Here is a 24,416-nt window from a genome sequence, read left to right as displayed (position 1 = left end):
GCTCTGTCCATGGCTTATCTATCATGTGTCTGACCTGTCTGTACATGTTGCCTGTGTGTTATTCTTTGTATAAGTCTGTATCTGTAATAAAGTGACTGTGCTCTGTATTTATTCAATAACGTATTAAACATAGTCTGAGAAAGGAATGAGAGAATTCTTTATAGAAATCTTTAACAGAGTCATACAAAGAGAAAAGTTGCTTCCCTAACCCAACTGTACTGGCTGTATTTTTGTGTCAACTTGACCCAGAGAGGACGGAGGCTCAGTTGAGGAAATGCCTCCATGAGATCCAGCTGTAAGGCATCTTCTCAATTAGTGATCAATGTGTGAGAGCCCAGCCCATTGTGGGTGTTGCCATGCCTGTGCTGGTGGCCCTGGGTTCTATAAGAAATCAGGCTGACTAAACCAAGGGGAAGCAAGTAAGCAGTTCCCCTCCACGGCCTCTGCATCACCTCCTTCCTCCAGGTTCCAGCCCTGCTTGAGTTCCTGTTCTGAATTCCTCCAATGACAGAGTATGAACTGGAACTACAAGCCAAATAAATGCTTTCCTCCTCAACTTGCTTTTTGGTCATAGTGTTTTGTCACAGCAATAGGAACCTCTACCAAGACGTTCACTGACCCAGATAAGTACTTGAAGCTACAAAAAGATTTTATCCACATGTTATTTCTGACATTTATGGAATATGTGTTTTGTTTAAGGTTGCTTTCAACATATTAGAAGCAAAGCAAATGATTCCATAACACACACACACACACACACACACACACACACACACACACACACACACACACAATTCTGGGTGAAGGACATGGAAGGCTACATAGACATATTAAAATTAGGCTTTTAGCTTAAGTTATAGAAGATAATTGGCATGAGAAAACCAGGGACAGCAAGTTTGGTTATATTGTCTTTTCTTAAAGGCATATTAAACATTATCAAGCTAAGTACACATTGGATAGCAGGTCAACTACAGTACTCTCAAGGCAAGTTTTAATACGGCTGCAGGACCCAGCAAAAATTCAGTCATTGTGGAATCAAGAGGTATTTTCAGAAAAAATAAATCAGCATTAGTTGGAATATTTTCTCCCCAAAATATTGTGGTACTTTCCAATTTTTTTCTAATTTACGTTTAAAAATTAATGCAAACGAACACCATTTTAGTAGCTATTAAATCAGTGTTCTATCTATATATTGAATATTTGTAATTTTCTTGTTCTACTCTTAATACTTTTTAATTATAGCCTGATTTCAAACCACATGCAAAGTAAAATATTTCTGTTACCATTACTTAGATCTAGGTAATAAACCATTTATTTGTTTCTAAACCTTGCTATGTTTTGTTTTATGTCTCATCCTTCAATTGAACACACACCCTGTGTGGGAGCACCTCATTTCTTCTCTGTTAGTTCCAATACTCTCATACATTTTCCCCCTGGAGTCTTGTCTCTTGTTTCCTAAGGCCTAATGTACATGCTGTGATCCCTCTGGGTACTTAGAAATCTCTTACTAAACAAAAATCCGTAGTCCAATGGGTATGGTTTTCTTAGGCTCAAACGTTACTGCAGAGTAAATGAATAACTGAGAAAGGATAGAACCAGGAAGAACAACTATTATAATAGTTAATATTATAAATATATATTTTTATTTCAGAAAAACAAAAATATTACCAAGTGATCTCTCATGTTATCATGTTAGTAACGGTTGTTTCAGAACAGCTCTTAGAGATGCCGAGACAACAACTTTGACGCTTTACTGAGTTAGTCACTAGTCATGGCAAAGATGGAGAGGGGCTTATCCTCAATGGATCTCTTTGCTCCTTCAGAAACATTTATCATCAAAATTACATAAATTATTAATCAATGAATTACATCCTAATGTAATAGTTTCTATTGTTGCTACATTGAAATGATTTCAAGCTTCAATCAAGTTTGCTAAAAGATTAAAACTTTCATCAATAAAATAATCACCTCCATTGCTTAAATACTCAAGCTATGTATTATGAACAACTGATATGATAATCCCAAAATATATTTTATAATATTTTTATGTAATTCTTAGTAATGTTATCCAATTTTATAAATTGGATATTATATTTATAAATTACCAGTGATAAATTATGTTCATATTAATCCTAAATTCTGGGACATCCATTTTAAGTGCTTTACAAATTATGAAAATATCATGAGTGAAGGACTAGATTCATGCCTAAAAAGATAAACTCATAAAAATCACTGACATGTTTATTTTATCTGACTAATTTACAAAAATCTATGCAAAATACATACTGAGAAAAATTTGAATATATGCTTCATATTGAAAACTTTAATTTGAATTATTCTAGTATGTATACATGAGTGCCTTTTATTTAAATATAGTACAAGTATTAAAAAAAAAACCTAAATTTTCTCTGTAATTTTCCTGAGTATATAGATGATCACTGCATATATTCTGAAGGTTATTTTAAGCATGGCTATGTCTTTCTAAAATTACAGAACTATCTTTCTGAAATATCAGAAAACATTTCTTGACAAGCATGTAAGTTATAATAGTTAATATTATAAATATGTATTTTTATTTTAGAATAACAAAATATTACCAAATGGTCTCTCTTGTTATAACGTTAGTAGCAAGTGTTTCAGAAAAGCTCTTAGACATGCTGAGCCAGCAAGTTGATGCTTTACTGAGTTAGTCGCAAATGATTGTAAAGGTGGAGAAGGCCTGAAACGGGTTGCTTGTCAGGTTACCAGTGTCTGCTTCATAAGTGATCAGCATTTTGCACATGATGAATTTACATACATGCAAGCAACAGATTCGTAATCATAAAATAAACTTTTTTTTTAATCTGGGCACAATGATAAATGCTTATAATCTCAGTTTTGGGGAGGAAGACACAGTTGGGTTTCTGGGATTCACTGGCCAGCCACTCTAATCGCATAGGTGAGCACCAGGCCAATATATTTTCATTGTCCCTCATATCAGAAATAAATTAAGGGTGAATAGTTGAAGTTATTCAAACAAAGTCTCCATACAGAGGAAAGCACTCTGATCTCTTGGGAGGGAGAGACAATGCTTCAAAACCATACATCTGTGGTTTCACAAAAATACTTGTCTTCCTCTAGCTGTCAACTTTATTTACATGTGGTGTCATAAATTAAATTAAAGTAGAATCTTAATTGAGTTACCTGCAACTTAATCTATGCCATTTAAAATCATCCACTTAGATTTAAATGACATAAAGTTATTTATCTTCTTATTACTGAGGTTTATTTATTTAAATTCTAAAATCTTCTGTTTATAGAAGCTATTTTCTACAGAATTAACATTTATAAAAGAACCTTATATACTTTTCATTTTAAGAAAAGAAAAATGTAATCATTTTTCAATATTACTTATTGATTAACTATTTCACCACTAATGAGATTTTGTCATAATATTTTCAAGTCCCTTAAGAGAATAAAAATAGCAACAAAATGTATAATTTCTAACTGAAAATATTTATCCTAAATGATATTACACTTTTAATTCTACAAATCATGAAATTGGTACCTTGGTGATACATCTGTGGGCTTTTGAAAAATTGATGGTTAAGTTTTAACTTCAGTTTCTCCTACTCACTCTTTCAAGACCTAATGTCAACAATCAGTGTTGGATAATTTTCATAATAATTTCCTAATGAAAATGTTATTCCCCCAGGCATGGAAAGCAGCACTGGTTTAGTGGAAATGACTTTTCCCAACTTTATATTACACAGTGTAATATTAATTCAGAAGAAAGACAATGGTGATTATTAAAAATAAAAAGCATACTGTTGATCGGTTTCTTTTATACAGTTATTGAATCTCAGAGAAATCAAGATAAAGTATCTACTTAATACCAAATAGAAAAAAACTATAAGAAAGGCAATGGCTGTGGTAGCATGTAGTTCACAGTATAAAAGAAAGCTCAAGTCTCAATCTCTTGATAATATTTGGAAAATATATGTCATCAGAATATAAACCATGCTGATTTTGCCTGTGTCTGTTTTCCAGCTGCACTCTAACTCCGACAAAGGTGATGGATCTGTCAAGTACATCCTCACTGGGGAAGGTGCTGGGACTATATTTATCATCGATGACACTACAGGTGACATCCACTCCACCAAAAGCCTGGACAGAGAGCAGAAGACTCACTACGTGCTTCATGCCCAGGCTATTGACAGACGGACAAACAAGCCTCTTGAACCTGAATCCGAGTTCATCATCAAAGTGCAAGATATCAATGACAATGCTCCAAAGTTCACGGATGGACCATACATCGTTACTGTGCCTGAAATGTCAGATATGGGTAAGGAAATTATTTTTACAGTGTAGAAATTAATGCATATTATTGATAATACAAAAATTATCTTTTGAAGGACTTTTTAAAATGTATGTTGTATATTTGTATAAATTTGAGAAACTTCTAAAATGTTAGGATTTTTTTTTGTTTGTTTTTTTGTTTTTTTGTTTTTCAAGACAGGGTTTCTCTGTGTAGCTTTGCGCCTTTCCTGGAACTCACTTGGTAGTCCAGGCTGGCCTCGAACTCACAGAGATCCGCCTGGCTCTGCCTCCCGAGTGCTGGGATTAAAGGCGTGCGCCACCACCGGATTTTTTATTGCAAAAAGACTTATTAATTATTGGATCATATATTATTTATTAAAGTAAAATTTTGAGCATATTTGTATAGATAATGGTTTGGACATCTCAAGGTAAAAATAATAAATTAGGTAACGTAATTCTTTCTTAAATGGCATTATTTTCAATTATGTAAATTTTTCTTTCATATTATTGAGTAATATTAAATGCCAACACTTCAATAGTAAGTTTTTTGAAGATAAAGTGCATGACATCTTGAACTTCAGGCTACATGTTTTATAAGCCTACAGGTCCTTCTTAACTATAATAGCATTAGTAATCGAAGTCATTGCTTCATTAATCAATAAAACTATTCATTTGCCAAGCAATGACATATTTATTTCAAAATATAAATCTATATTACTCATTTTGAGGTTATTTTAAATGTGCAGACAGGTGAAGTACAAATGCCTCCTTCTCACTTTTAGGGAATAAGCAACAGGTAGTGAATTTAAGATTCACCTCAATGCATGGCTGTACTGTGATGAAATCTGTTGGTACAGTTGTCAATGTTTTTGAGTTTGCAGAACACTTTCTCTTCTCACTGATATTTCTCTTTATTTTTATTCCATAAATACATTTCTTGAAAGCAATTAAAATGATGGTAAATAGTCACATTATTTTTTTGCCATCTTTGTAAGATTCCACATGCTTTCAAGACACATTCTATGAGTGATAATTTTTGCATTTCATTTAAATATATATGCCAGTCTTACTCTGATCTGTCTGTGAATGTTCACATAAAGCTTCCTTACTGGAAGTAGTGAACTTTTATTCCCTCTTAGGATTGCAGCCCATTTTCGCTCTCCTGAGAGCCAGGTAGCTCTTTAGCTGATGGCAAAGGGGTGGAAATCAAGAGCGAGATGTTCTCAGCGAGAGCCTCTGGGGAGAAAACAATTTCCCAACCTTTTTCCCTCTGCAGCAGAATTCAGGAACGAGCTATAGCAGTCCTTGGCAGAGTCCCAGAATATATTCAAGTTTATTGGTCCCCAAGGGTATTTAAGGAGAAATTGGTGGACTAGGCAATGTTATTCATGATGGGTAAGATTTTGTGAGCAAAACTTGAAAACAACCCTTCATGCCCTGCTAAGGATGGCTAGGCCGATATCATACTGTCCAAGCCCCACCTAATTTATAAGTGCAACATGCTTTAATACACCATCACTTATAAGAAATATGCTGGTAGGCTTCCATTGTTGACATAGGCCAAGAGCAAATATGAAACCACCAGAATCATAAGGAAATAACAATAGAGACAATGAACTATGCAGAGTCATCATCAGCCAAAGGCAATTTCCAACTAACAGTAACAGGAAGAGAACTGGAGGATTTTAGTGAATACAGAAGAGAGATTGGGGGGAGTAGGATTATGATGTTTTATATTAAAAGATAAATCGTAACAAAATTCTACTTATGTCCTCAAATAATGACTGGTCACTAATTCAGCTTGATTGTCGTCCTGGTATAAGAGAACATAATAAATTCTTAAGAAATAAGTCACTTGTAGGAAACATATTCTTTGGAACCATCATGGAAACAAGGTATATCTTTAAGAACAAGGAAGAAAATATGCATAGAGGAAGAAATAAATTGTCTTCCCATTTCAGATGAGGAGTTCCCTAATTTACAAGCTTCATGGAGAATCTACTTTTGAGGAAAACATTGGTAGATTGGGTTTAGACAAATTATGGCAATGTCCCCAAAGCCTGACTATAGAAAGGAAGCTTTAATGGATGGTAGGGAAAAATGAGAAGTTAAAAATATTTAAAGGAGGTCAAAGATCTGAGTCCAATCAGTAAAGAGATGGCAAAGATAACAGTGGTGAATCCTGAAGCAGACGTGTGCATGCAGATAAGCAGAACCTTCCTTACATATAAATTCATGCTGTAGAGCACATGAAAGGATCCTTGTTAATCCAAATGAAAGCCAAAAGGCAAGGTGGAATTATCACAGTAAAAGTGGGTTCAAATTTGAGGTATAAAAATACTTCTAAGACATTTCCTAAAATCTGAAATATTGGGAGAATAAGGAATAACTAATACTCTCACATTCTCAGAGTGACAGGAATGTGTTTATAGGACATAGCTTTAATTTTTAAAAGTAGTAAAATAATTAAGAGAGTTAAGTGCTATCTCCATACTAGTGTGGTTCCAGGTAAAGATATTTTTAACGATAGTAATTTATTAGAGGCCAGATGCCAAATTTTGGACAGTACACATTATTATTGGTTTTGAATGAGCAGAAGCTCGTTATTGTGTGTGTGTGTGTGTGTGTGTTTGTGTGTGTGTTTATGTGTGTAAGTGTGTGTAATCATAACCAACAATTCACATTGTATTTTGATTGTATATAGCCTGATGTGAAAATTAGTGTGTGTGTGTGTGTGTGTGTGTGTGTGTGTGTGTGTGTGTGTGTGTTTGTGTGTGTGTGTGTGCAATCATAACCAACAATTCATATTGTATTTTGATTGTATGGAGGCTGATATGAAAATGTGTGTGTGTGTGTGTGTGTGTGTGTGTGTGTGTGTGTGTGTGTGACTTTCTTTATATTTGGTGCTTAAGAATGGCAGACGATGCATCAACTCTGATAACAGAAACAAAATGCTAATATACAGGAGACAAGGGGTATCAATGGCAAGAGAGACAGCCTCCCTGCTTGCTGACTTTGCAGATTGTGATTTCCTGAAGCATAGTCAATCATTCAGAGGAAAAATGTTTTTCATAGTTTGCAGATGAAAGAGGAAGAGGAGTTGCACAGTTGGGAGGAAGGCTATGTGGCTCCCAAAGCCTAAAATACTGATTGTTTTTAGAAAAGAGAAGTTTGTGAATTGCAAGTTGTGAGATATTACAGGTAATGAGACCCGATGCAGAACAGCTAGAGGGCTGTGCTGTAGTCCCAAGTAAGAAGGTCTCTGTGGACTGAGCCACGAAGATTTGGCAAGCTTGGCACTTCACAGACGGGCAGCCTTCTGTATAAACAAATGGCACCCCTCCTTCCTTCCCGACACTTGCCGCCAGATGTCTAACTGGTGGACAGCTTTCTTCAGGGTTGCTAAAGTGACATACAAATGTTAACTTGACATACAAACACTAGCCTGGTGTTTGCCAGTTATACCAAGGTTGCTGGCCAGCGTGTCCCAGAGATCTGCCTGCTTCTGCTTTTCCAGCATTGGGATTACAAGCACATGACACTGTGCCACTCTCGTGTGGCTGCTATAGGTAGAACTCATGCCCTCATACGTTCACAGCCAGCACTTTACTGACTGCATTTCAAGGTTTTATTGGGGGGAAAACTAGTAAAGAAATTAATCTAACTCTGAATTCAAAGGAATGGGGAAATAGATGTTCATTTCTGATTAGAAAGAGTGGTGTTGCTGTCTTTTATGGAAGTTGATTTGTGGTTGAAACATGAAACTCTCACTTCCTTTTTTTCCCACTGACCCAGAGAGTAATTATGATGTCGGATGACTTGCTGGGATAGAAATTTTCCTTTCTGCTTGAGTGCAGCTAACAGCTTCTCTTAAATATTCAAATCATGCTTGTGATCAAAACTATTTGTACCCAGAGAAGTACTAATTAATCGATTAATGAAATTTGCTCCTTTGAATGCAGGCTTTCTGTTCTGAAAATTTTCTAATTTTTTTTTTCATCACAAATTGTACAGAAATTTGCCAGAGTCTGTGACTATAGGTCACCATAGCAACTGTGAAAACGATCCAACAGACAACTACAAGGAACAGTTGTTAAACTCCCGCCAAGTGTCAGGACTCTCATATATTTACAACAATGTCATGTATTTGTCAAAATTGTCGTCACAGTGTCAACATGAGGATTATTCTTGGTGTACTGAGGATAAAAATGAAATATAGAATTGTATTATTTGTCTAAAATATCCTGGCTATAAGAAATACATGAAAAACTTTCTAAGTTAGGGCTATTTTTAGGCCTTATATTCCCATTTTATAGTTAAAATTGAAAAGAAAAAATGGATATAAGTTATATGTAGAGAAATTATTTTAGAAAAATTCAAGAAGAACAGTAGCAATAATGTAAGACAGGAGATGCTGTAGCATTATGTTTAAAGAAATAAAGTCATTTTTGACTCATTAAACAGACTTTATTTTCTACTATTACATTTCTCTGACTTACCACATATTTTGAGGATAGCGTTTTCTACAATCCAATAACAAACTTAACCCCTAGACACAGGAAAAAAAATAAAAGAGAAAAAAAAAAGTCTTGTATTCAATACCAATGGAATCTTGCTTTGCATTTCTCTAGTGGCTATGGATGTTGAACGTTTCTTTAAGTGTTTCTTGGCCACTTGAGATTCCTCTTTTGAGCATTCTCTGTTTAGACCTGTACCCCATTTTTTAATTGAATTAGTTTGTTGATGTCTAGTTTCTTGAGTTTGCTATATATTTGGATGTTAACCTTCTGTCAGATGTATAGTTGATGAAAATATTTTTCCCATTGAGATTCAATCTTACACCTGTCAGAATTGCAAAGATCAGAAACACAAGAGAGAGCTCGTGCTGAGGAGGATGTAGAGCAAGGGGACACTTCTTCATTGCTGGTGGGAGTGCAAACTTGCATAGCTATTTTGGAAATCAATATGGCAGGTTTTCAGAAAATTGGGAATTGATCTAGCTCAAAATCTAGTCATGCCATTCCTTTTTGCTTGCTTGTTTTTTACTCTTTGGGCTCTTTACTCTTTGTAGGGCCCACCACCTAGCTCCCAAATGATGCCCAGACTTAGATTGGCTTATTTCTAGCCAGCTTTTCTTAAATTATCCTGTCTACATTTTGCCTCTAGGCTTTTTCCTTTCCTGTCTTCTGTAAACTTATTTTCACTCTTACTACATGGCTGGCAGTGTAACTGGGTGGCTGGCCCCTAGCATCCTCCTTTTCTTGTTCTCTTGATCCTCCCATACATCTGATTTTATTTATTCTCGCTGCCTGGCAACACTGCCTATCCTTTCTCCTACTTTGCTATTTACTGTTCAGCTCTTTATTAGACCATCAGATGTTTTAGAAAGGCACAGTAACACAGCTTCATAGAGTTAAACAAATGCAACATAAAAGAATGCAACACATCTTTGCATCACTAAACAAAGGTTTCACAGCATAAAACATTTAATACATCTTAAAATAATATTCTACAATAATTCCTGGGCCTATACTCAAATGATGTTCTATCATACTAAAAGGGCACTTGCTCAATTATATTAATAGTAGATTTATTCATAACATCCAGAAAACAGAAACAACCTAGATGTCCTCACCAAGGAAGGGATAAAGAAAATGTGGTACATTTAAACAATGGAGCATAATTCAACTATTTAAAAAATGACATCATAAAATTTATTGGCAAAAGGATGGGACTAAAGAAAAGCTATCCTGTGTGACATGACCCCATCCCAACAAGACAAACATGCTATGTACCCACGTGTAAGTGGATATCAGACGTAAAGTAAAGGATAATCGTGCTGATCATGTTATGGTCCCCAGATCCAGAGAGGGTAAGTAAAAAGAAGAACTGAGGGGGGAGGGCATGACACAAAAATCTCCATGAGAAGGGAAGTATAATAGACATCCTGGGTGGATTGGGGGTGGTAGTGTATGGGAAGTTTTTCTGGTCCCACCCAGCCCCAAGGTCCAGATGAATCTCTCCCACCTGTGATCCTTCAGCCAGTTATAAAATAATTACTCAGAGGCTTAATATTCATTGCAAACTATATGGTCTATGGCTCAGGCTTCTTGCTAGCTAGCTCTTATAACTTAACTCAACCTATTTCTATTAATTTATATGTTGCCATGCGGCCATAGCATTACTGGTCTGCTGGCATCTTGTTGCTCTTTGAGCGGTGGGCTGCGTCTCTCCACTCTGCCTATCTTCTCTCACTATCTCTTTTGTATTTTCCCACCTGGCTCCATCCTGCCCTGCCATAGGCCAGTGCAGCTTTATTTATTATCCAATGGGAGCCACATTGATTCACATCATACAGAAAGACATCCCACTGCAAGGTAGGTATGGGAACAGGAGAATAAGATGAGGGGTGGAGGGAGAGAACACAGGGAGAAATGACTGGAACTGGGGGACATTTGGGCAATGAAGTAAAAACCTAGTGCATTGAAAACTCCATGTAACCCTACAAAGGAACCCTACTAGCAAAGACTCCAGTAAAGCAGGACACACAGCCTGAACTGGCCATCTTCTGCAACCAAGCAAGGCCTCAAGTGGAGGGACTCAGACACCAAGCCATCCACAAATCATTTGATTGAAATTTTCCTGCCACAGGATATGCTGGGATGGGAGCCTAGCATAATTGTCGTCAGTGAGATAAGAGAGACTTCATCCAACAAATGATGGCACCAGATACAGAGTCTCACATCCAAATACTAGGTGGAACTTGAGGTGTCTGGAGGAGAGAGAAGGACTGGTAGTGCCAGAAAGTGCAAGGACGCCACAAGAACAGGGCCCACAGAATCAACTGACTGTTTTTCAAGTGTGCTCAGATAGGAAGAAGCCTCTATGGGTTTGACCTAAGTCCTTTGCCTATATTTTATGTTGTATGGCTTGGTGCTTTTGTGGGATTCCTAACAGTAGGTGTGGGGCAGTCTCTGACTCCTTTTCCTGCCTTTGGGACTCTTTTCCTCCTACTGGGTTTCCTTGTCCAGCCTTGATGTGAGAATATGTGTCTGGTCTTATAGTAGCTTGTTGTAACTTATTTGATTGATGTTTCTGTTCTTTTCTGAGGGGAAGTGGAAGGGTGGTGGATCTGGAGAAAAGAGAACATGTCGGAAAAGATGGGAGAGAGGAGGGTGGGGAAACTGCAGTGGGGATATAATATATGAGAGAAGAATAAATAAAAAAAAGAAAAAAATCAGTGCCAATAGAATATAGCCACATGATTTTGAAAAAGAAATAATTCTAACAACACACACACACACACACACACACACACACACACAGTATTAGGAGAAGGAATTGAGGTTATTATGAGCACAATATATTTTCTGAAATTCTTAAGGGGGTAATAAAATATTATATACTAAAATAGTAGTATGTTCACAGTAGGCCCTGTACCTCCTCAGCCATGTAGTTTTGTCAATAGAGTAATGCATATCCATCCATGGAGTGGGCTTCAAGTCCAATCAGAGAGTGAAAGGGTTATTCCCATAACAATTTTGCCACTGTTATATTAGTGGATGTATTTTGCCTGGCAAGTTGGTGTGGTAGTTCTGGGAGTTCTCTGCTGGTTAAAACTCTTAGTGTCTACCAGACAGTATACGTAACTATGAAAGTTTAAGCTCTTGTTTGAATTCTGTATTTGTAATGAAAATATGTTTTTCTAACTCTGGCCCAGTGGCTGCACCTTCATCTACTGCTATCTTAGCCAGTCTTTGCAACTCTGCAGCAATAGCCCTGATTATCTAGCCGCAGCCTGGCACCCAGGCTTGCAGACCAGAGACAATTCTGCTCCCACAGGCACTGGCCCTGTTACTGTTGCTAAAAGTAGCTTTAACTAAATCTCTGTTGTTCTAATTATGAATATAACTCAAGATTCCAAGGGCGAGGTGAAATCTTGTGAGCTCAGAGAGGCTGAGTAGCAACTGGCTAACTCTCTCGCCTTGCTAGCCTGCAAGGAAGATCCATGCTTTCGCTTTACCAAATCACAAGTTGTCACTTCAAACCCCACCCTACCATTTCCTGCGTCTCTCTATCTCTCCTGGATGTCCTCCAGTATTCTATGATTACTTTCTGTCTAGTTTTTAATGCGGTCTCCTGACCCAAGATTAAGTTTACTTAGTTAATGAAAATGCAAACTTGGGGTCACAGTGTGACCTAATAATCCCCAATAATATGTGTTCAGCAATAGACTCTTTTTTTTTTGGGGGGGGGTTCTCTGTGTAGCTTTGTGCCCTTCCTGGAACTCACTCTGTAGCCCAGGCTGGCCTCGAACTTGCAGATATCTGCCTGCCTCTGCCTACTGAATGCTGGGATTAAAGGCATATGCCACCACCGCCTGTCTAGCAATAGACTCTTTTTTTTTTTGGTTTTTCGAGACAGGGTTTCTCTGTGTAGCTTTGCGCCTTTCCTGGAACTCACTTGGTAGTCCAGGCTGGCCTCGAACTCACAGAGATCCACCTGGCTCTGCCTCCCGAGTGCTGGGTGGGATTAAAGGCGTGCGCCACCACTGCCCGGCCAATAGACTCTTATCATTTAGTTCTGAAGGGTATCCAAGAGCAGTGCCAAGAACCTATAATATTTTTATAGGTGACAATGTGGTTTTCCTGTTCAATGACTCATAAAAAGGTGATCTTTACTGGCATATGGATATTTGATCAATGACTTTGACTTTTAGTAATAGCAATATTCTGCCATACTGGATATATTCTCTCTAACTTCTACTTAAAAATATTTTTAATTGGATTGCAAAGTATTAGGATTCTATATGATTTTTTTAAGTGTGTTTATCATTTTGATTAATTTTCCTGTCCTTCTGAAATGAAATCATCAGTATTTTGCAGAGATATTTTATAAATGCTCTCATATATATATAGACTATATCTGCATTAATATCCCTTGCAACATTATATACAATATGAAAGTAGGAAACAGGATACACACATATTCATACACAAAAAATTTTCTTAACTGAACATAAAACAATCTTTACTTTATACTGAGAATGAACCTATATTTGGAATATTCATACACATGAACAGAAAATATTTGAAGGAGAAAACACGTATGCATACACTGATAAAATTAATTGTTTCTGAAAAGTGAGTTATGATTTTATCTTGAAGGGAAGAAAATCACCCTTTTTAAAGACTGTGTAAATCTGTTATTTATGCACTACTAGCAGGACTCCTATTAGTGGGAGTGAGGGAGTCTCTGACCCTTTTGATTGTTCTTTGGACTCTTCTTCTCTCATTTCATTGCCTCCCTCAGCCTTGACATGAGTGTTTGTGCCTGGTCTAATTGTATGGAGTTGAAAGGAAGCTCAGCTTGTAGATTAGAGAAGTTTTCATAATGGATTATTCACAATGCATAAGATTTATCAGTTAGAAACAGGATTGAAGTAAGTGGACATTTCATTTTTAGTAGACAAGTGAGGACAAGTATTTCTTTTTCCACTATTGGATATTAGTCAGTTTAGTATTGTGTATGTAAGTGTGTGTGTGTGTGTGTGTGTGTGTGTGTGTGTGTGTGTGTGTATTGTTATATAATAAAAAATTGTGCTAATATTGTCTACACATCTTTGCAAAATATGCAATGAGACTACAAAGGATAGTATCTAAAATTTGCTTGGTTTGAAGGATTTCATTAGATTAGTTTTGTAACTACGCATTCTCAGTCTGAGAAGTCTACCGTGTTTCTAAGTTCCTTATCAAATAAACCACAGGTGGAAGTGTGGATGGTTTAATGCAGATGCAAAGATAAATCAAGATATTTTCGAAAAATATTCTTGTATAAAGTTTTTTCTCATTTTTTTGATTTACACAATGTAATTTAGACTGTTATCATATTTGAGATCAGTACGCTTCCCAGTCTTGACCTTTTGCAGCTGCCCTGCTCCTAGGAGGAGTGTTAGCATCATTCTTGGCCACTAATCCACAGTATCAGTAACACCCTTCACACTATACCCAAACCAGGTATTTCCAGATATTGCTAAATGTTCTCAGAAGGAAAATTTGAGTCATTCTCAATTATCAGTTGAGCATTGCTAGCACAGGGGACATGCAAGAAAAGAGAATGACAAAATATAGAAGCATGAATAAAATAACATATTGTATAATTTATAATTCCATACAAAGTGAATTTCACAGTGCTAGAATGCTCATCATTTATTTTATGACCCAAATTATTCTACATGCAATTTGGTGTTGAAATATTAATTTTCATATTAAAATGCATAATAGCCTATAATAGAGGCAAACTTATGGATGAAATTAGTCAATTTTGGCTACAGAACGAAGAGCAGTGTTTTGAGTAGTTGAGATTCAGGAATCACAAACTTCAAAGATTTGATTTTATAACATTTATTTAGGTTATGTGCAGTAAATAAATCTAGTGTAGCTATATACTTGCATATATATATATATATATAATAGTACAATCACATCTATACATACTTAATAGTTTTCATAGAGTAAGAGTACTTGAAAAAAATATGTTGTAACACTATTGAAGTCAATTGTTTCCTGTATCTATCCTGAATAAGCATATAAATTTCATCAATTCATATTTAGGATTCTGTCTTTCTGTTCATAATTGCAATGCATCATCATCTAGGTGCTAATGACCAACTTGGTCCATTTCTGTTGTTACATTAAATGTCTGATCCTTAGTAACAAGTAATGAAAGACCTTACAGTTTGGAAGTTGAGTGCGCAAGATCATTTGGGCTGACATATAATGGCTCCGCTAAGCACTACGTGTGAATTGTAGTACAATGGTGGAGAGCTTGTGAGACTCAGGAATGAGTATATTTTTAAATATCAAGTCTCTGGGGAACTAACTATGGTCCCATAAGAGCCACTTTAGTTCCTCAAAGGCAGTGACTACCCCAGTGATTTAGTGTCATCACACTCCAACTCTTCTTGATAGTCAACTCATGTCTTAGCATCATCACACTGGGGACCAAGCTTCCAGAACATGAACCTCTGGAGGATGTCCTCTAACCAGAGAGGAATTATGATGACAATCATTTCTCCCTTCTATCTCTGTTTCATTTTTTTTTCAATAACTGAGAGGGTAATGTGGACTATTGGGTTCCTGCCTCTTGATATACCCATCCCAGGGTCCAAGAAGAATCTACAATCAGCTAATAATTAATCTTTGAGGATAAGAAATGAATCTACGTATATAAAAAATTTTAGTCCATACACTTTATTCTTCTGAGTCAATTCTCTACACAGCTTCTATTCTGCTCTCATGCCTAGCTCCTTTCTTGCCTGATTTCTCTCTACATTTACCTGCTGTCCCCTCTATGTTATATCTTAATTCTCTCATCTTAGTTCTGACACATCTAGGTTTTCATCCATCTAGTTCTTTCCCATCTTAGTTTTTTCCCATCTCCTTCATTCTCACCTTGTTCTTCCTCATCATGTTCTTCCCCATCTGGCTCTTCCTCATCTTCCATCTTGTTCCTCTAGTACTCTCTTCTAGTCCTTCAATCTAGTTCTCCCTCATCTAGTTCATTCCTCTCCAGTCCTTACCCATCTAGTTCTTCCATTCTCTATTCTATTCTCCATCTTGTCCTCAAGTCTTCTCTCTCAAATCCTCCTCCAAGGTATCTTATACTTCTCCTTATACCTCTTAGTTCTCTCGTATTCATTTATAAACCCAAGCAATAGCAATCCTCTTACAGAGCAAGGTCACCAGGCTTGAATTCTTGCAGGATCAAAAAGGCAGAAAAGAGTTTTCCACAATCAGTGACCAATAGGGTTTCTTTCACAACCCAAAAGGGAGTGTTTAAAGGAGGAGGTCAACTGAGAGGTAATATCAGTCAGTATATCAAAAAAAGGGGATTTATGTACTCAGTCTATGTTCCTAGAAGTGGTTAGTTAAGAAGTTAGGAGTCTATAATATTAGTAAGGCTGAATGAGAAAGGAGGGTCTCAGCTTAAAGTGCAAAAGAAATAAAGCTATCCTCCTAACCTAGGAGACAGGTGTTGTTTCCATAAGGGTGTTACCTTAGTTTAGGAGATCATTTGGCCTTCGATGCTTGTTAGGCATTTTAGATAAATACACTATTAGAAGTTCTTGGATCCACACATAGCATACAAGAGAATTATTGTAGGAATCAGCTAATATATATACAAAAGCTAAAATACTACCAAGACTTCTTAAGCCATGGCTTGACCTTTTGAAAAGTCCTTGACCTTTCCAAGTAGTAGCTTTTGTGATAGTAGCTGGATTCCATTAAATTTTCAGCAAAAGGGTAAATTCTCATAATGTTCCAAATTATTTCTTTAATTTTATAAACTGTTTAGTAATTTTACATCTGACACTAAATGGTGACACTGTTCAGTATTATGGTTTACCATAGTCCAAATACATAGAATACTACCTGTTTTCTGAGTCAGAGGCAAGTTAAATATGGGCACCTAAGAAATGAATAGAGGATGAATAAAACAGTATTTGTAAATGATGCTACTTCTGAAATGACAAAGATATTTAGTCATTAGAACAGATTATAGAAATAGTGATTATTAGTCTATTATATATAATGTAAAGAATTAGTATATCATTCATAAACTTTAGGTTCAGTGGAATACTGGAAAATTTTCAGGTATTGAAATACAATTTTCTTCACTTACAGTCCTTAAACCCACTGTATCGCTTGTTCTGTGTGATAAAATTAAATGCTCTCTTTCTGTCTTTGTATTTCCCCTCCAGTCTTAAAAGCCAAAGGGCCTCTTTTTGTATGTTCCTTGTTGCACAGCAACAATCCACATCAGCTGTGCACTGACTCATTGCACTGCTTGCTGGGACCTTGATTTAGATCAGCCCAAACATCTTGGGAGCTTCATTCTGGATACCTGCCAGGATTCAAGAACCATACTCATATAGTCACCCTGGAGACATCATCTCAAGGATGATATGATTTTAATAGCATGAGGCTTGTATTGCAGTTCACAAGGTAGATGGCTTGTACTTGAAAATTAACCTGGTGGATCTGAAGAACAACCCATCGGACACAAATTTCCAAGTTATGTAATTTCCTTTCCTCATTTGTTTCTTTCTTCTGATAACTTTTCTTAAATATTAGCTTTTGTCTTATACAAAATGCAATTCAGGAGTTAGTGACTGAGTTAATTACTTTTGCTGTGACCAAATACCCTATAAACAACTTAAGGATTTTCTTCTTCTTTTTTTTTTTTTTTTTTTGGTTCACAGTTTGAGGTGATACAGTCCTTTATGGAAAGGAGGGTGTGGTGTCAGTGCCAGAAGAAAGCTGACCACACTATGTTCAAAATCAGAAAGTATTGTATATTGTCCCGGCATAGTTGGGATGTGAGTCTGAATATCACACTCCAAGGCTGGTTCTCAGTGGTCCACTCTGTCTAGCAAAGCTTTACAGTTTCCCAAAGTTTCCACAGCTTCTGTAGGAACACCAACAGTGAAGGATCAAGTTTCTAAACACATGAACCTACATGATGATATTTCAAATTCAAAAACAAACAAATAAAAGACTGTGGCCCACAGCAATATTAATCTTGTTTATTTTCTGGCTCAATAGCCAGAACGTCATTACGTTGGGATCACAGACAACTAATTGGCTTGCATCTTCTCAAAGCTCAAACTGATGCTGAGCTTGTGAATAGTGCCCTGTGATGCTTTTGTCTTGTGTTAGGTTTCAGCAGGTGCCTTGAAAATAATACCCATCTTTTGCTCAGCTCAGAAGGGCAGGCCTGGGTTCTCTTTAACCTGTGCTTATGGGGCACTGTTTCCAGAGCCTGAGAGAGAAGCTTAGGGGATTTTGTTTTTAATTTATAAGTGTTTGCATTGAAGGAAGTTACTGACAGAAAGAAAAGGCCAAGCCCAGAATGGAAGGAAATATTTGAAGAGTAGCCTCAGGAGTTCTACCATTACTTCATTTTAGTTGGATAATTTTTGTAACCTCCTCACTTGAAGCAAATATTCTCTCAATATTTGTTCTATTAACCCATGGCTGCTCATTCTAAAATTCTAAAAAAATAATTTTGTAGAAATACAGACCCTTAATATATGCAAGACATTGTTTAGACATGTGAGCAAATTGTGTGGTAACTGAATTTGGTAATAATGTATCTTATCTTTTTCTATTTATGATTACATTTTTAAATTATAAATTTAAGAAGGCTCAAATAATTTAAACTAGTTTCTTTCTTTCATTCAGTGGTTTGAATTTTATGGTAAGCTGAGTTTTTTGTTTTCCTTTTCCCTTTTTAGAAATAGATGTCTTAGAATTCCTTGATGAAATTGAAAATCCCATAATAAACAATGCTTGACTGTAATAAATATTTTTTGGCATTTTATGGGCAATAACTAGATCAAATTAAAGCCATATGTAGTATCTTTATGTGTGACAAAGGATTATTTTCAAGGATGCACTCTTCTTTGTAGAAAACTGATATTCACACATGCATACACACACATATAAACACACATGCACAACCATTATAAAAGAGAATAAATAAAGAAAGTATGAAATAATTCAAGATAATCTACATACTTATTTGAAGGCAGTGGAGAGATCCACTCAATATATTGATTTACTGGACAAACACTTGGATACATTTAATTTTCCTTCCTTTTTATTTATCTTAAATTGTACGTGTGTGTATGAGAGTGTGTGTGTGTGTGTGTGTGTGTGTGTGTGTGTGTGTGTGTGTGTGTGTGTGTATGAGGGGGGGTATGGGTGTGTGTGTGTGTGTGTGTGTGTGTGTGTGTGTGTGTGTGTGTGTGTAAACAAACACCCTTGCATGTATGTGTGGGGCACAGAGGAAAAGACAGAATGTCTGCTCTGGTATTATTTGTTTTATTATTTGAAAAAAAAAGATCTCTCATTAACCTGGAGCTTATTGGAATCAAACAAGCCCCATCATTTCTCCTTTCTCCATGCCATGCCCCCAAGTGTCAGAGTTCCATGTTTATATAACATCATGCCTAGCCATTTACATGATTGCTGGGTACTCTGGTCCTCAACATCGTTCACTAAGAAGTTGTGCCCATGAAACCTATCCCTTGCCCAATGTTTAGTTTTCATATTAAAATGATTTATTCTTCACTGAATTTTAGTGATTTTATTTTGCAATACAATTCCGTTCTACATATCAGCCACGGATTCCCTTGTTCTCCCCCCCTCCCGCCCCCCTCATCTTCCCCCCAGCCTCCCCCCATTCCCATCTCCTCCAGGGCAAAGCCTTCCCCACAGACTGAGATCAACCTGGTAGACTCAGTCCAGGTAGGTCCAGTGCCCTCCTCCCAGGCCGGGCCAAGCAATCCTGCATAGGCCCCAGGTTACAAACAACCAACTCATGCAATGAGCACAGGACTCGGTCCCACTGCCTGGATGCCTCCCAAACAGATCAAGCCAATCAACTGTCTCACCCATTCAGAGGACCTAATCCAGTGGGGACCCCTCAGCCATTGGTTCATAGTTCATGTGTTTCCATTCATTTGGCTATTTGTCCCTGTGCTTTATCCAACCTTGGTCTCAACAATTCTCGCTCATATAAACCCTCCTCATTCTCGCTAATTGGACTCCCAGAGATCCACCTGGGGCCTAGCCATGGATCTCTGCATCCAGATCCCTCAGTAGTTGGATGAGGTTTCTAGCACAACAATTAGGGTGTTTGGCCATCCCATCACGAGAGTAGGTCAGTTCGGGCTGTCTCTTGACCATTGCCAGCAGTCTGTTGTGTGGGTATCTTTGTGGATTTCTGTGGGCCTCTCTAGCACTTTGCTTCTTCCTATTCTCATGTGGTCTTCATTTACCATGGTCTCCTTTTTCTTGTTCTCCCTCTCTGTTGTTGATCCAGCTGGGATCTCCTGCTCCCCCAAGCTCTCTTTCCCTCGTCCCTCGCCCTTCACTACCCCCACTCATGTCCAGGCTGTTCATGTAGATCTCATTCCATTTCTCTGTCATTGGGCAATCCCCGTGTCTTTCTTGGGGTCCTGTTTTCCAGGTAGCCTCCCTGGTGATGTGAGTAGCAGACAATTCATCCTTGTTCCACATCTAGTATCCTGCTATGAGTGAGTACATACCATGTTTGTCTTTCTGAGTCTGGGTTACCTCACTCAGGATGATTTTTTCTAGATCCATCCATTTGTCTGCAAACCTCATGATGTCATTGTTTTTCTCTGCTCAGTAGTATTCCATTGTGTATATGTACCACATTTTGTTTATCCATTCTTCAGTTGAAGGGCATCTAGGTTGTTTCCATATTCTGGCTATTACAAACAATGCTGATATGAACATAGCTGAACAAGTGTCGAATTTTAGTGATTTTAAATTTAACTTAATCTTTTCCCACAAAACTTTACAGGACTTTAGAAGACTTGCCTAGTGACAACAAGTGTGTAATTATTTTTTATTCTCTTTGATAATGGACATCTTGGTTAAATGAAATATTTTCTCATTCATCCTTATTTACCAACATTCAAAGTGTGGAAAACACTTCTTAAAAAGTTAATAAATTAAAGGAAGACTAGAGGCACTGCAATAGAATGAAAGTATTTTTTCTTTGTTTTCAAGGAAGATGTTATAAACACTTCCATGTTTTGACATTTTAACTTAAAGTTTCCAAGGGTCTTTTTCCAGTCAATATTTGCTCTTGAATTTACAAGGCCTCTCTTAAGAAAACACTCATCATTATCAAACACAGAAAGACACACACACACACACACACACACACACACACACACACACACACACACGGCCTGCTTTTACTATCTTTATTCCGTTTCAATACTTTCAGCACTTCTATAATTTAATTTTAGAATACATTATCAACTATTGGTGTGCCACCTTCTGATTTTCAGTTCATTTTGAAATCTTTGTGATAAGTATTTATTTTGGAATATAATCTGAGACTTGTCAAAATTAGATATGTCAGAGTTATATGTAACATATTTTTGGTTACATGAACAAGTGGCATCTATAATTGAGAGGCTTTAAACATCAGGTCTTGAATTCTCTCTCAAACTGTACAATGTTGCTGACATATTCCTGCTGCCAGTTGATATTCCTCTGGGAAAGAGGCCATCACATAACCTCCTGTCCCAGCAACACTGTTACTTTAGTGTTTTATTGTCAATGCATTGCATTAAAAATGCTATAAAAGATTTGAGATTATGCCATTTATTATCACATCTTAGGTATGAAATACTTGTTTTTTTTCAATAACATGTGATATTTGTTTTTTTCTGTGATGAATGTGAGAATAATTCCCACCTGAGATTACATTATTTAATTATGTGATTTAGAATGGATTACAGTGAACAGAAAAGTATAAGTGATACTGTTATTTTATGTATGCAGTATCTATTAAAATAAATCAAATTCAAGACAATATTTCTTACCTTGGAGATTAGATATATAAATAGATGATAGGCAGATAAGTAAGCTTATATGTAGATTTAGTCAGTGACCAAAACTTCAAAGCATGTGAGGGAAACCTCATGTGCACCAACTTATAATTACTCAGTTCTTTATTTCTCACTCAGTTGAAATCTGAGAATGTGTAGTTGAATTATAGTTAAACTTGTCAATCACACTTCATTTCATTTATTCTTTGGATTTTTGTTTGTTTCATTAATTTCAGCCCTCTTTTTGATTATCTCTTCCCATGTATGGTTTTAGATGTCATTTATTGTTATTTTCCCAAAATTTTCAGTTGCATCATTAAGTTATTAATTTTAGATATTTCAATTTTTTTTATGTAAGCACTTAATATTCTAAATTGCTCCGAGGTCTAACTATATTGTTTCTCATATTTTTAATACACTTTTGTTTTTATTTGGTTCTATGAATTTTTAAATTTCCATCTTGGTTTCATCCCTGACTCAACCATGCTTTGTAGTTGGATGTTATGTTTTCAAGAGGTTGTGTAACTCATGTTGTTTCTATTACAATTAATTTAATTTATCTGCTTTACTACATTGTGCTCAGATAGAATGCAGGACGTGACTTCAATTTTCCTACATTCAAATGCTATTTTATAGTCTAATATTTGATCAATTTTGGAGAAAGTCTCATTGACTGTTGAGAATTATTTGTGCTCTGTAGTGTTTCAATATCATGTTCTATTGATCTATTGCATCCATTTTATTCATGTGGCCATTTAATTTTAGGTTACTATGTTTAGATTTTTGTTTTTGGTGATGGTGTTTCTTGATGACTTGTGTAATTCAGGATACCATGTGGTGTTGAAATCACTGACTACCATAATGTTGAGGTTAAGCTGCAATTTTCAATATAATACTGCTTCTTGTATGAATTTGGGTCCCCTCTGTCTGGGGTGTTTATTTTGTGGGATTATAATGTCCTGTTGGTAGATTTTGCCTTTAATAACTATGGAAATCTTCTTATTGTTCTGACAAACTTTTGTTTGAAGGTTATTGATTTTTCTGATACTAAAATAGCTGTGTCTGCTTGTTAGTTTCATTTTCTTAGAATATATTTAGCCATCCTTTATTTGGTATTGAAGTGTTTCTTGAGGGTAACAACAAAATGGATGGTGTCTTCTCATCCAATCTGCTAGTCTGTGTCTTTTTAGTCAGAGGTACTGAGATGTGTGTTTTAATTTCTATAATTTTATTGTTTTTTGAGTATTTTTCATATCTTTTTTGAGTAACTGTACTGATAAGTTTATTTCTTCCCTACGAACCCTTGGGCAGGTTGATTTTTCTTTTCAGATTGAAGTATTCCTTCAAGTATTTTTTTTTTTGTAGAGTTGGCTTTGTTATCATAAATTAATTTGTTTTTATCATGGAAAGTTTTAACTTATCTTGAAATTTAATAGTTTCGGGGTATAATAGTCTAGGTTAACAGTGGTGGTCTCTCAGAATTTACAGGAAATCTTCCCAATCCCTCTAACTTTAAGGTTTTTGTGAAATAATCAGTGTTATTCTAGTAAGCATCCTTTGTAGATGACTCAAGTTTTCCCACTTGCAGCTTTCATGACTGTTTTTCTATTCCCCGTTTTAATGTTTTAACTCTAACAAAGTCTGGAGAGTTTTTTGTTTTTATTATTAGTTTTTGTTTTGTCTATGTTCTGTTCTGTCTGTCTCTCATGGACACACCTGGGAAGATTTGCTCCATGTTTCTGTTGAAGACGTTTTTGTCCCTTCACTGTCATTTTCTTCCTGTTTGATACCAATAAATCATAAACTAAGCCTTTTCGTAGAGTATCAAACCTTGCTCATTTCCACTCATTTCATATTGATATTTGCTGTTTCATTCAAGTTAGTGATCTGCCAAGGGCTCCATCCCTGACTCTGTTTTCAACACCACCCATTCTGTTGGTGAAGCTTTCCACTGAGTTTTCTAATTGGTTTCTTGACGTTTCAGGTCCTGCTACTTTTCAGTTGAGACATTCTTTAAAATAAAGTCAAATTTAGCCGGGCGGTGGTGGCGCACGCCTTTAATCCCAGCACTCGGGAGGCAGAGGCCAGCGGATCTCTGTGAGTTCGAGGCCAGCCTGGGCTACCAAGTGAGTTCCAGGAAAGGCGCAAAGCTACACAGAGAAACCCTGTCTCGAAAAACAAAAAAAAAAAAAAAAAAAAATAAATAAATAAAATAAAATAAAGTCAAATTCTATTCTCGTGTTGTATTTCCTTCCTTATTTTGTTTTTCTCTTTGATTGTGTCTTTTATCAGTTGTTTGAACATAGTGATAACCATTATCTTAAATTGTTCATCAATTTGTCCAAGTTATTTCCGTCAAGGGATTTGTATTTTTGGAGATGATATGTTATTTTGATTTTTCTCAAGGATTTTGAATTTGCAAATGTCTTTTGTCTATAGAGTTAGATAATAGATGTACCTTGGTTCAGATAGATGCATCTGAAATGCAATGGGATTCCATGAAGGGATATATCAGAGAAAATGGCAAGAAATTGTGACTGGGTGGAGAAACTGAATATACAGATGTTTTTCAGAATAGATAGATGAGTTTGAACTGTATAACCTTATAAAGCTCAATATCATATATTTGCAAATGTCATTAGGTACAACATTTTCAATATACTGATTTCATTATTAA

At 36.3% G+C, this 24,416-nt stretch overlaps 1 protein-coding gene across 6 annotated transcripts in view; it reads left to right on the top strand.

Moving 5' to 3' along the window:
* Nucleotides 1–24,416, top strand: part of Cdh18 (cadherin 18) — an 845,179-nt gene that overhangs the window by 626,502 nt on the left and 194,261 nt on the right. For all 6 annotated transcript variants that reach the window (XM_052743062.1, XM_052743063.1, XM_052743064.1 and 3 more), the window contains one exon: nucleotides 4,030–4,324. In XM_052743062.1, coding sequence (XP_052599022.1) covers nucleotides 4,030–4,324 — 295 coding nt within the window. The remainder of the gene's footprint in view (nucleotides 1–4,029; nucleotides 4,325–24,416) is intronic.

The sequence above is a fragment of the Peromyscus californicus genome, unplaced genomic scaffold (genome assembly GCF_007827085.1).
Source record: "Peromyscus californicus insignis strain IS unplaced genomic scaffold, ASM782708v3 Scaffold_18__1_contigs__length_77618521, whole genome shotgun sequence".
NCBI classification, from domain to species: domain Eukaryota; kingdom Metazoa; phylum Chordata; class Mammalia; order Rodentia; family Cricetidae; genus Peromyscus; species Peromyscus californicus.
Note: the sequence above shows the minus strand (reverse complement) of the source record. Positions and strands in the feature narration are given on the sequence as shown.